Source organism: Dendrobates tinctorius, unplaced genomic scaffold (assembly GCF_039654945.1).
Source record: "Dendrobates tinctorius isolate UK_male_01 unplaced genomic scaffold, ASM3965494v1 ptg000265l, whole genome shotgun sequence".
Taxonomy (NCBI): domain Eukaryota; kingdom Metazoa; phylum Chordata; class Amphibia; order Anura; family Dendrobatidae; genus Dendrobates; species Dendrobates tinctorius.
Window position 1 is genome coordinate 5,279,760 of NW_027361932.1, and position 13,634 is coordinate 5,293,393.

The 13,634-nt window shown below is 48.0% G+C and overlaps 1 protein-coding gene across 3 annotated transcripts in view; it reads left to right on the forward strand.

Moving 5' to 3' along the window:
- The first annotated feature begins 210 nt into the window (after positions 1-210).
- CHFR (checkpoint with forkhead and ring finger domains) overlaps positions 211-13,634 on the forward strand; it is a 101,666-nt gene continuing 88,242 nt past the window's right edge. The window contains exons 1-3 of one of the 3 annotated variants that reach the window (XM_073559023.1): positions 220-354; positions 1,471-1,637; positions 2,162-2,294. In XM_073559023.1, coding sequence (XP_073415124.1) covers positions 2,174-2,294 — 121 coding nt within the window. In that variant the 5' untranslated portion in view covers positions 220-354; positions 1,471-1,637; positions 2,162-2,173. Of the gene's footprint in view, positions 442-1,470; positions 1,638-2,161; positions 2,295-13,634 lie in introns of all 3 variants that reach the window. The other 2 variants (XM_073559022.1, XM_073559024.1) reach the window with 2 other exon arrangements.

Sequence of the window (13,634 nt, forward strand, 5' to 3'; positions counted from 1 at the left end):
CCGGGCCCAGAAAAGGCAAAACACTGAGGTGAGGAAAGTGAAAGTGACGCTAATAACAACCAATCACATGACGGCTTTCGTTTCGTCAGAATCAGCCGTGAGCGCTCATTGGCTGTCTCTAGCTGTATACCTGCCGCTGTGCTCTGCCGACATGTCCTGTAGGAATCAGAGTTCTGCCCAAATTAAAAATGGCTGTTGCGCCTCTGCAGGAGTTCAGAAGGGGAGAGGAGGGGGCGGTCTCCATAGGAGACGCCACGTTCCCCGAAGGCTCCGCCCTCTGATCAGCTGACGCTGCCTGGTTTGTGTTGTGACAGGGAGGCGGCCGCGGATGAGACGGCGGAGACAGGAGAGCCGGTAATGATCCCGGGGGCTGGGTGTGTGCGGGTACGGCCAGCTGGGGGGCACTGCTAGGCACCGTCTGACATGCTGCTCTGGGAGAAGGTAGGCAGTGGCAGGCCCGGCTGCAGCCGCCATCACCCCGGCCCTGCGCCCCGCACTCAGCATGCCCCGGGTAACGCTGCACATGGCTCCCTGTCAGGGGGTGGTGGTCGCTGCCAGAGTGGCACATGGGTGGCATCTCACCTAACAGGATGTGCTTACCCACTGAGCCAGTCATGGCTTCCCCCACCTGCCCTGTACTAACTACTAGACTGCATGAGTGGCCATGAAACTTCACCCACTGCTCAGCTTTGTGTCTGTCTCCAAACTAAAAGCTCAGCTGAGAAAAGCAAGAAATGCTCTGGAGATGGCGGCTCCATGGCCTCATGCCATCTGTCTGCCATGTCTGCGTCTCTCTGGAGTTTACATGGTGCCTTCACGATGACATTTCTTGCTGTAGCTCTGCTGGAATCCACAATCACTGCGGTTATTGGGGGTGTGTGTGTGTGTGTGTATATATATACATACACACACATATATATCATATTCCGCAGTGCTTTACAGTTTGCACACAATATATATGTGTGTGTATATATAATTTCTCGCTGTCCGCCACTGATACACATCTTTTGATCACTGCGCCAGTTTGCAGTAAAGCTGAAGGCCTGTGGGTAATATCATATGGAACGGGCAGGTGGCAGCCGTCAGCCACATTGGAGGGGTCTCTGGATCTTCGCCCCACAACCTACTGTCCTTATACAGGACTAATGACTGACTTCCTGTGAAGATTTAGATTTGCCATATTGGGTTTGTTCGGTTGTCAGATGTAACCTATGACTGGTATATTTGGCTAAATAATTACCTGTTTCGGTTTTTGTCTCTTCTTTGTTACTTTTGTGTTTAAATACCGCTCAGCCAGGATTGGTTCTGTGCCGGCTAATGGCTGTCTCTCTTGCACCATTCTGAACCCTGCCAGCTTTCCTAATCAGTGGAGAGGATGTTGCCCACTTTCTTCATCCCTCTCTGTTATCTGTACCTGATTTTGTTCCCAAGCTTTTTCAGCAATAAGTAAACTTTTTTTCTTTTTTGCAGTTCCCCCCACACATAATGAAGTCTTCACAACAAACCCCCATGCCTCCCACAGTAGACAGAAATTCCATGGCACCTCATCACCCAATCACCAGCCGCCCTCACAGACAGCTGCCTCCAACCCCCACTCCCCGGCTCAGGCTGTCCAACCTCCCAGAAGAATAAGACAGGCAATAATATCTTTCTATATCTGCTTAGCAATGTGTCTCCTATGTCACCAGGAATTCACCATGGACAGTCTCTACCTATGGTTTATTGGCTCACTGTCATGCTTTTCCATACTTCATTCCCACGGCGGCATCCTTTGTCTGAGTGGGATTGTGCATTCATTTGCTGATGACATACAGAACAGATCTAGTTACAACACTGCTTTTCCCTGTCTAGAACCAAATTACCATTTCGGGCTACAACTTTCAGCCGCGTTCCTCACATTTTTGTTTGGGTTTGATTAGGATTGTTTTTCTAATAAGTTACAACTATTGTTATAATGGGCTTGTATAAATACAGCACATGGTGAAGGGGTTAATGCCGTTCCGCCCATCTCCATCCAGTTCCTTGGATGTTGGCTTGTACTCTAGGCTGAGCTGCTGGTACTGTTGTGTCTGGCGGGGAGGGGACCGCTCCTGTCTCTCTGATGCATAAGTTTGGTTCTCCCTGCCCCCAACTCATTGTGGTTTTCTACCGATTGTTTCAGATGTGAATTGAGATGGAAGGCTTAGGGGAGAAGAAGCCCTGGGGGAAGCTGAGCCGATTGCCAGGAGCGGAGGCAGAGGCTGCCACTGAGCTTTTTCTCTGCAAAAAGGAATGGACGATTGGAAGGAAGAAAGGTAATTCTCCACATAGACGTATTGTTCTGGAAAGTGCCATAACAGCTGACTGGCACAGTGGCTTCTACAGTGTATGTCTTACTCCAATTAGTTGTGTGCCCACCTGACTTCCTTCTACACTGACCTCTTATCACCCCATGAGAGGCTGCTTCCTGGACGCTCCCTCCTATACACATCTGTACCTGTCACCCCCCACTTCAGAAGCTGACCTCTAACTAGGGCTCAGTGGCTGCTCAATTAAAGTTATTGAATGCCAAGTCTACACGGAGTGTCAATATTAGTAAATATACAGTATATATGTTACGTTTTAATACAAATCCTGCTAGACAAACCAAAAGGGAGGCTAGTGCTAATTTTTGTGCAGATCTGTCCCAGCATCCATTCGTAGTATGTATGTTATCCGCTTTTATAGCATCATTCGTTTCCAAAGCTCCATTGAATCAGTTTAGAAATAAAACCGGCATTTTTTTTCCTATTGAAAGGTATATACAGGGGTTGGACAAAATAATGGAAACGCTTGGAAGCATTAACAAAAGTTAGTTTAATATGGTGTAGGTCCACCTTTTGCGGCGATTACAGCCTGAATTATCCGAGGTATCGATTCATACAAGGTGTGAATTGTTTCCAAAGGAATTGTAGCCCATTCTTCAGTTATAACATCCTCCAGATCTTTGAGCGACGATGGCGGCGGAAATCGACGTCTAACTTGAATCTCTAAAATCGACCATAAATGCTCAATAATGTTGAGGTCTGGGGATTGTGGGGGCCGGATGAGATGCTCAACTTCATTACAATGTTCCTCGTGCCATGCTTTAACGATTCTAGCTGTATGAATTGGTGCATTATCCTGAAAGATGGCGTTCCCCTCCGGGACCAGTGCTTGAACCATAGGATGCACTTGGTCGCCCAAAATGCCTAAATAATCGCGGCTGTTAATTCTTCCATGAAGGGATATCATTGGCCCAGCGGATCTCCACGAAATGGCACCCCAGATCATCACAGAACCTCTGGCATGTTTTACGGTTGGGAGAAGGCAGTCTGGATGGAATGCTTCTTTCGGCTGTCTCCAAACGTACACTCGGCCGGAGGCCGGAAATAGGGTAAGCGATGATTCGCTAGAGAATATCACATGTTTCCACTGCTCGAGGGACCTATTCTGGAGGTTTCTACAGCACTCTAAACGCTTGGAAACATTTGTCATTTACAGCAGCGGTTTTCTAATTGCAGCTCTTCCGTGGAATCCAGATTTGTGCAGCTCCCGACGAACAGTTTTCGTGGAAACTGGGTTCTGTAGGTGTTCATTGAGCTCAGCCAATGGATAGAATAATTAAAATATACCTTTTATTAGATTAATATACAATAAAATAAAGTGCAAGGTGCTCAAGTTACATCAAACACAACAAAGAATAACACACAAATGAAAAAAAGCTAGTGGATGCAGTATTGCCCATCATTACTGAGCATCCCAAGTATCCAAATGTTCATTGGGTGCTTAGAGTAAATCAAATACGGCCAACCTCATTCAAAGACATAGGGTACATAATTCTCAAGATAATCTCTATGCTTAACATATCATAACATTAGCCATCTCTTATTGAGAGTAGGTGTCATGCCATCAGTATATTCCCAAGTTAGGCATAACCCTCTCCTGATCAGGAGTACCATATAATACAAGGCACAATACTGCTACACAGCATTAATAAGAACCACATAGCCTCAATTGCCGCATTTGCTACGAGTTCTATAACACACAAATAATGTATCAGATAGAAATGTATCGTGTGTCATAATAAAGATATACCCTCCATATACCTTAGTACCGGATCTAAATCCACCAGGTATGCATAAATATCTTAGATAAACCGTCTCTTATAAATGTGAGACCAATATTATGACACCAAAATATTTAGTAAAAAACGGAACAATCTCACCCAATTAGCAGGGGCATTCTCTGATTGATTGCCATCCCCGTGACTGGTGAGCGCGATACCCCTATCTCCCGACGCGTTTCGTCTAATCTCATCAGGGGAGTCAACTGAATGGTGTATCACGCATAGCCGTTATGTACTTCATCCGACATTATGTGTACATACACTCATGCATACCTCCTTTTAAATGTTAGCGCCGTGGCGTCTCGGAAAGCCAACACTTCCGGTCCCTGATCCACCTCCCATCCTGTGTTTGGGTCGCGCGCATCGTCAGCGTGCTCGCTCTATGGAGCGCGTCACACGTTGAGAGCGCGTCTCCCACCAACTGGGCATGCGCACATAGCGCTGCCCTCTCCAAAGGGAAAATGATATTCTATATATTATAATGGCGCTAGTTACTTGCGGCAACAGACAGCCCATGCCCTGCACTACATATGCGCCTATCATTATCATCCATACAGCAGCAACATATAATCTCATGCTGATTATAGGAATCCCTTTAGAGTTTTTATTCTTAGGGATATTCCCTTGACTCATTCGGAGTATCCCCTACTTAAATCATGTACAGGAATTCATATATAAGAGATTAATTCCACATTTAATCGGGGGTTTCAGTTAGTGCAGCTACAGAATCAAAAAACTCCTTCAAAAATATATATCAATTCTAGGAAAACTGGCAGTTATAAAAATTATTGCTATGACAGTAACGACTCACTTTAACCAGATGGGCCTTACAACCACCGAAAAGTGAATGAAGTGCCACTAAATTCTCCCTATAACAGCTCCTAGGCTACCTCCTCCCTACCTACCGCGGAGATTGGCACCCTAAGACCTGCGCAGATGGCGTCCCCACTCAACGTCGGCTGTCCCTCACTGCTGACCCTATTAGTCCCTTTGCTAAATGAAAGATATAAAGGATAGTTGATCATTAAGGCCCTTTGGATATGTAGTTTGCAACCAGAAGATCCATTTTGTCTCTTTTTGAAGAATCATCTGGTCCCAATTACCCCCACGTATGGGTGGTTTAATTTTGTCAATACCCATAAATGTAATAGCCTTGGAGTTACCCTGATGGTGTCTATTTATGTGGTTGGCAATAGACGTGTCCCTTTTGTTGCTGATGTCACGCATGTGTTCTCCTACCCTCCTCCGAAACTCTCTCCTGGTCTTTCCTACGTACTCCAGACCACATTCACACGTTGCCTTGTATACCACCCCTGTGCTTTGGCAATTGATGAACTGTCTGATAGAGTACACTTTTCCAGTGTTATTACTTGTGAAAGTTTTACCAGGGGATATAGATACACACGCTTTACATTTCCCACATCTATGGCATCCCAGTGGAGGTGACCCCAACCATGTCTGATTATGCGGATTCTGAAAATGGCTATGGACCAATCTATCCCTCAATGATCTACCTCGACGAAAGGTGACCTGAGGGGTAGGACCCACTGTATCCTTGACATCCACGTCCATACACAACACTGCCCAGTGTCGTTCTAGAATTTTTCGTATCTCTTTCACCCCGTTAGAAAACTTTGTTATAAACCTAGAAATATTATCCTCCAGTTTCGGAGGTGCGGGGCTCAATAAGTCTCTTCTGTTTTTACTCAGAGAGTTCTTGTAAGCTTCAGTTAACACATTCTTAGGATAGCCTCTATCCAAGAACCTTTGCTTTAAATCATCAGCCTGTTCTTTATAATTGGCTGTATTTGAGCAATTCCGACGAATTCTAAGATATTGTCCCTTCGGAATGCCTCTCTTTAGGGAATTAGGATGCCCACTTTCCCATCTCAAGAGGGAATTTGTAGCCGTAGGTTACGGTAGTTTTTTGTCATAAGCTCACCATTATCATTCTTTTGGACTAGGATGTCTAGGAATGTCAGGCTGCATTTATTGACCTCATAGGTGAAATGCAAGCCTATTTCATTATCATTCAGTCCTCTAACAAACTGACCAAAGTCAACCTCTGCACCTCTCCATATGACGAACACGTCGTCTATGTAACGTACCCACATCACTATCTTCTCGCTGAACTCGGTGGATGTATCACTGAATACTATATTCTCCTCCCACCAGCCCAGGAGCAAATTTGCATATGTAGGGGCACAGGGACTCCCCATCGCGGTACCCCTGAGCTGGTGGAAGACCTTATTATCAAACAAGAAGATATTGTGGTTTAGGCAAAATTCCAAAGCTTTCATTACAAACTCATTGTGTCTATGGTATTGACAACCTCTTGTTTGTAGATAACTATCTACAGCCTTAAGACCAACATCATGAGGGATTGAGGAGTACAGTGCTTCCACATCTATACTTCCCATTATCATGTCAGTTTCTAAGCACACACCATCTAGTTTCCCAAGAAAGTCGGTAGTGTCACGCACGTATGAATTTAGAGACAGGACAAATGGTCTAAGTATCTGATCCAGATATAGACCCAGATTTTGTGTAATACTGTTAATACCTGCTACGATCGGTCTCCCTTTAAGGGGATTCGTGCCTTTGTGAATTTTGGGAAGGCAATAAAACGTAGCCATAACAGGATGCACTGGAATGAGAAAATCTCTCTCGTTCGCATCAATTACATCAGCATCAAAGCCTTCATTAATCAAGTTTGTAAGGTTGCGAACAATGCTATTAGTGGGATTCCTCTGAACCACTTCATAGTTCTCACCATCATTCAATATTGCCATACATATGGACTTATATTGCATTATGTCCATCACCACTACGTTTCCTCCTTTGTCTGAAGGTTTAATTACGATGCTCTTGTCCTGCTCCAGATTCTTTAAACTACCCATTTCCTTATTTGTAAAATTATGAAAATTAGCCTTATTGGTACTTGACAAATTCATTAGATCGTTCGACACCAGATTGACAAAGACATCGATTGAGCTTAGGTCTCCCGTTTGAGGTGGCATTTTTGTACTCTTGTTCTTTAATTTCGTAAATGGACCCACTCCTCTATCATTGGGGTTCACATCCCCCAGATGGTATAAAAAGCGTACATCAGCCAATAACTCATCATCAATGCCCAGCTCCATCGATGTCTTTTTGTCCTCCCTTATAAAATGTTTTCGCCATTTCAATTTTCGTGCGAATAGGTGGAGATCTTTAATTGTTTCAAAGCAGTCATAGTCAGTTGTGGGAACAAAGGATAACCCTTTACTTAGAACGCACATTTCAATTTCTGTTAATGGTCGTGTTGAGAGATTAAGTACTTGGGGTTCTAGGGGGCGTTGAGTGTTCTGTCGACTTCTTAGGGGGTAGCTGAGATCTAAATCTCCTTGCGGGGACCTTCTACTACTCCCTCTATTACCACCTCTGTTTCCTCTACCTCTTCCCCTCTGGTACCTAGATTTTGTCTCAGTATCAGACACCTCCGCTTCAGAGGAGGAAATGTCTGTTTCTGGTATTTTAAAATTACGACCTATAGATACTGAATAGGCTTCAGCGATCTGTCACAGAACAGTGATGTCCCACCTGGGACTATTTAATAAAGTAAAAAAAAAAAAAAAAAGTGTTAAAATAATTTTAAAAAATCGCCAAATAAATTACAAAAAAAAAAATATTCCCCCAAATAAATCCATTTTTTGAAAATAAAAAAAAACAATAAAAGTACACATTTTGGGTATCGCCGCGTCCGTAACGACCTGCCCTATAAAACTGTCCCATTAGTTAGCCCCTTTAGCGAACCCCTTAAAAAATAAAAATAAAAAACGAAGCAAAAATAATGATTTATCATACCGCCAAACACAAAGTGTAATAACGCGCGATCAAAAGACGCATATAGATATCCATGGTACCGCTGAAAACGTCATCTTGTCCCGCAAAAAACGAGCCGCCACACAGCATCAGCGAAAAAATAAGTTATAGCTCGCAGAATAAAGCGATGCAAAAATAATTATTTTTTATATAAAATAGTTTTCATTGCATAAAACCGACAAAACTTAAAAAAACGACCTAAATCAGGTATCGCTGTAACCGTACTGACCCGAAGAATAAAACCGCTTTATCAATTTTACCGCACGCGGAACGGTGTAAACGCACCCCCCCCCCCCCCAAAAGAAATTCATGAAACGCTGGTTTTTGTTCATTCTGCGTCCCAAAAATCGGAATAAAAAGCGATCAAAAAATGTCACGTGCCCGAAAATGGTACCAATAAAAACGTCAACTCGTCCCGCAAGAAATAAGACCTCACATGACTCAGTGGGTCAAAATACGGAAAAATTATAGCTTTCAGTATGTGGTGATGCAAAACCTATTTTTACAATAAAAAGCGTCTTTTAGCGTGCGACAGCTGCCAAACATAAAAACCGCCATAAATAGTAAATCAAACCCCCCGTTATCACCCCCTTAGTTAGGGAAAAATAATAAAATAAAAAAAAATGTATTTCCATTTTTCCGCTAGGGTTAGGGCTGAGATTAGGGTTAGGGGTGTGTTGGGGTTCGGGTTGGAGTTAGAATTGGGGGTTTCCACTGTTTGGGCACTTCAGGGGCTCTCCAAATGCAACATGGCGTCTGATTTCAATTCCAGCCAATTCTGAGCTGAAAAAGTCAAATGGTGCTCCTTCCCTTCCAAGCTCTGACATGCGCCCAAACAGTGTTTTACCCCCACATGTAGGGTATCAGCCTACTCAGGACAAATTGCAAAACAATTTTTGGGGTCCAATTTCTCCTGTTACCCTTAGGAAAATAAAAAATTGGGGGCAAAAATATCATTTTTGTGGAAAAAAAATGATTTACTCTGTCGCCTAATTGGGGGACACAGAACCTTGGGTGTTATGCTGCTGTCCACTAGGAGGCGACACTATGCATAATCTGAAAAAAGATTAACTTTGGCTCCTCCTCTGCAGTATACACCCCTAGACGGCGTCAGCCTTCTCCAGTTTTTGCTTAGTGTCGCAAGGAGGCACACCTTTTTTCTTCCGTTTTTTTCCTTTTTTCACGGAAATACAGATGAAGAAAAGTGGGTCTCCAGCGAGACTCCCGGCATGGCTCCCTCCTCGGTCCCCTATTAGGGGTACCCGGTTGAGGTTGAGGTGGTTTTTTTCCCCATGTCGCTCCCTCCCCAGTCCCTCGGGTCCTGGTTCGAGGTCGAGACCCCCCTCCTTCCCCAACACCCTTAGGGGTCTGGGTTGAGGTCGAGGCGAGGATGAAGACCCCCTGACGGTGACAGACGCACCCTCCCTAATCCCCCGCAGGGGGTATTAGGTTGAGACGCCTCAGGTAGGGTCGGAGATCAGGCAGCATTCCGCAGCTTCCAGGGACCCCAGGCCGGCTGAGGGATCCTGTGGGGGCCAGGGGAGGGTGCGGACTGGATGGCACAGCAGAAACAGGGCTTTTGCTGCGTCCCTGTCTCTGCAGCAGCAGCGGCTCCATAGCCCTTCAGGGGCCCCCCATACAAAAACCGCCACCCCTGCTACCCCCACCGCTATCCAGTCGACCGTTCTGGGGGGGTCTGGTACAAATCCGCCCCCCCCCCCCCGGACTACCGCGCCGCTCTGGAGCCCTCCTGGGCATCAGGCTTCAAATTTAGACCGCGGCTTCGGCCTAGCTGAAGCCGCCGCCTTTTCCCCGCCCCCCGGCCCGCCCCCCGGATGACCAAAATGACACACTGGAGTGTCATAGAAGGGGTGGATTGAGGCAGAAAGGGCGCGTTTTTACACAGCCCAGCGCGCCCTTTTCAGCTCTCCGCCCCCTCCTCCCTCTCCTCAGAGCCCCGGTGGCCATTTTTTCTGGATGAGATCCTGGAGAGAAGCATCACAGCGGTCTCCGGGGGGCACAGAACTTGGATCTGTCGGCGCTGGACCTAGGGGCACACCGGTGGGGTAAGCTCACAGCTGGGTTCTCATTACTGAGCTGTGAATCTATACTTCCCAAAAGGCTTTCTGTGGGTTCCCTCTGCGTAGCCACCCCTGTACGATCCCTTATAGCCAGCCTCTGTGCACTATGCCGGGCTCAAGGAAGAGAACCAGGCAGGAATGTTTCTATGCATTCTGCACAGCCTGCAAAGCCACGCTCCCTAGTGGCAGCACGTATCCGCACTGCCGGGTCTGCATCCAGAACTCTGGGTCAGAACCCCAGGGAGTCCCTACTGACGCTTCAGTGTCACAGGCCACGCCGGAATGGGCAACTCAGATGTCTCAGTCTATGTCACAGTCCATAGACAACCTAACTGCTACATTGCTGCAAGCTCTGCAGAGTCGGACCCCGGCTATGGACGGTACACAGCAAACGGACAGCTTGTCTCAGGAACATGCTGCTTCTGACTCTCACAGACGTAAGCGGACTCACAGGTCTCGATCACCTGAGTCGCACTATAGCACAAGGTCGTTCCCCTCTAGGGGGAGAGAGCGTCATTCCAGGTCTCCTGGGCAGTCCCCTGCCACAGACAGACAGTGCAATTTACCACAGGGATCCCCCACCACAGAAGACCCCCGCCCCAGGTCGCCCTCCAGGGATCACCTTAGTGAGGCACAGGATTCGGAGGGCATCTGTGACTCCGACTCAGATAATGAAACGGTCAGGTCCGTGGTACCTTCTCCCCCTAGCAATACAGCGCTAGTATTTCTTCTATTCATCGGGTGCTAAAAATTCCAGAGTCGCCCCCGGAAGTCCCAAAACATAGGATTTGCTTCGAAAGTGTTCAAAAACCACCTAAGGTCTTCCCTAATCACGATGAGTTTGAGAAAATACTTACCAAACAGTTTGCGCAGCCTGACAAAAAATTCGCTAATCGCAAATATCTGGAAGCGAAGTACCCTTTCCCACAGGAAGACACCAAACAATGGGCAGATCCACCTGAAGTGGACCCTCCGGTTTCTAGGCTAGCAGCGCAGACTTTACTCTCTCTGCCGGATAGCTCAACCCTCAGGGACGCAGCAGACCGGCAAGTAGAACGCATGGCTCGTTCTATTTTCGAAGCGGCAGGCGCCTCTCTGGGCCCTGCGTTTGCTTCAGTTTGGGCAGCCAAGGCCATCCTAGCTTGGGCCAAAAGACTACAGGAGGGTCTTCAGGCTTCAAATCCTGAACTCTCGGACCAAGCGGTCCAGATGGCAGTGGTAGCAGACTACATGATTCATGCAGCCCTGGATTCCGCCAGAGCTGTAGCGGGAATAGCATCAAACGCCATCACGATCCCACGCATCCTCTGGCTGCGAGAATGGAAAGCGGATGCGGCCTCAAAGAAGTCCCTCACGCGACTTCCGTATTCTACTGGTAGACTTTTCGGCGAAAAGTTGGACACCATGATAGCCAATGCCACCGGGGGTAAGAGTACCTCTCTCCCTCAACTAAAACCGAAACGCACGTTCAAACGAAGAAACCAGACGCGATTCCGATCCTTTCGGAATTCCTCGGACTGGTCCGTTTCGCGCCCAGTGCAAAACCGCAACCGTTCTCCACGCAGAGACAACCCACGGACGCAGCAGCGACCGGACAGGGCTTGGCAGTCGAAAGCAGGCCAAGCGAAACCCAAGGGAGGAAAACCTCAGAACTTCACTTCATCATGACTCGAGACCTCCGGAAGACACCCCACCAGTAGGCGGCCGACTTTTACTCTTTCAGCAAGTCTGGCTGCCTATTACAGAAGACAGGTGGGTCAGGGAAATAGTGTCTTCCGGATACAAGATAGAGTTCACTTCCGTTCCACCGAACCGGTTCTTCCTTTCTGTTCCTCCAACACCACCAGAAAAGGCTCGTGTCTTCCACCAAGCGGTTTCCTCTCTCCTTCAATCAGGAGTTGTGGTGCCGGTTCCCGCGAAAGAGATTCCGAGGATTCTACTCAAATTTGTTTGTAGTCCCCAAGAAAGGAGGCGGCGTCCGACCCATACTGGACCTAAAACAGCTCAACAATTACGTACGGGTCCGTCATTTCCGCATGGAGTCCCTCCGGTCCATCGTTGCATCCATGGAGCAGGGAGAATTCCTCGCCTCCATAGACATACAGGATGCGTATCTCCACATACCAATTGCTCCCGCCCACCAAAGGTTTCTCAGGTTCGCGGTCAACCAAAACCACTACCAGTTTGTCGCCCTTCCGTTCGGACTCGCCACGGCTCCAAGAACGTTCACCAAAGTCATGGCGGCCACCATGGACGTCCTGCACTCAAGAGGCATTCTAGTCGTCCCGTACCTGGACGACCTCGTCAAGTCTCCCACTTTCAAAGACTGCGAGGTCAGTGTCTCAATCACTCTAGACACTGAGTCACCTGGGATGGCTAGTCAACCTACAGAAATCGTCGACCATCCCAACTCGGACTCTAACATTCCTGGGAATGGTATTCGACACCACCAGGGGCCTGGTGCTCCTTCCCAAGGACAAGACACTGGCCATCCGTCTGGGAGTTCGCACACTCCTTCGCAGTCCTCCTCGATCTCTCCGGTTTGCCATGAGAATCCTCGGCAGGATGGCAGCAGCAATAGAGGCAGTGCCATTTGCCCAGTTTCACCTCAGGGTCCTTCAGCTAGCCATACTCAGATCTTGGGACAGGAACCCCTTCTCCCTCGACAGGGAGTTCAGGTTGACGTCATCGACCAGGAGGTCCCTGCACTGGTGGCTCAAACCAACCTCGCTTACACGAGGGAAGCCATTCCTCTCGGGACAATGGAAGATCCTGACTACCGATGCAAGCCTGACAGGCTGGGGGGAGGTACACCTACATCACAGGGCACAGGGCAAGTGGTCACCGAGGGAAGTGACATTGCCCATCAATGTTCTGGAAATCAGGGCCATTCTCTTGGCACTGAGAGCCTTTCATCACTTGCTTGCAGCCTCGCACATACGGATACAGTCGGACAATGCCACGGCTGTGGCATACGTGAATCACCAAGGCGGGACCCGCAGCGCCCAGGCAATGAGAGAAGTGGCTCATATCCTCCGCTGGGCGGAAGACACAAGGTCGGTTCTTTCTGCGGTACACATTCCGGGTGTAGAAAACTGGGAAGCCGACTTCCTCAGCAGGCAAGGAATGGACTCGGGGGGAGTGGTCTCTCCATCCCGAGATTTTTTACCAGATCTGTCAACGATGGGGAACCCCGGATGTGGACCTAATGGCATCCCATCTCAATGCCAAGGTTCCCAATTTCATGGCCAGGACACACGACCTGCGGTCGCTCGGAGCGGATGCCCTGGTCCAGGACTGGTCCCAGTTCCGACTCCTGTACATTTTTCCACCCCTCCCCCTAATAGCCAGGGTCGTGAGGAAGGTCAAGCAAGAGGGAGTTCCGACCATCCTCATCGCGCCAGACTGGCCCAGACGTACTTGGTACGCCGACATCGTCCAACTTACGGCAGACGCCCCCTGTCGTCTACCCGACCGCCACAACCTTCTGTCTCAAGGTCCGTTCTTCCACCAGAATTCAGGGGCCCTCAATTTGACGGCATGGCCCTTGAAACCTGGATTCT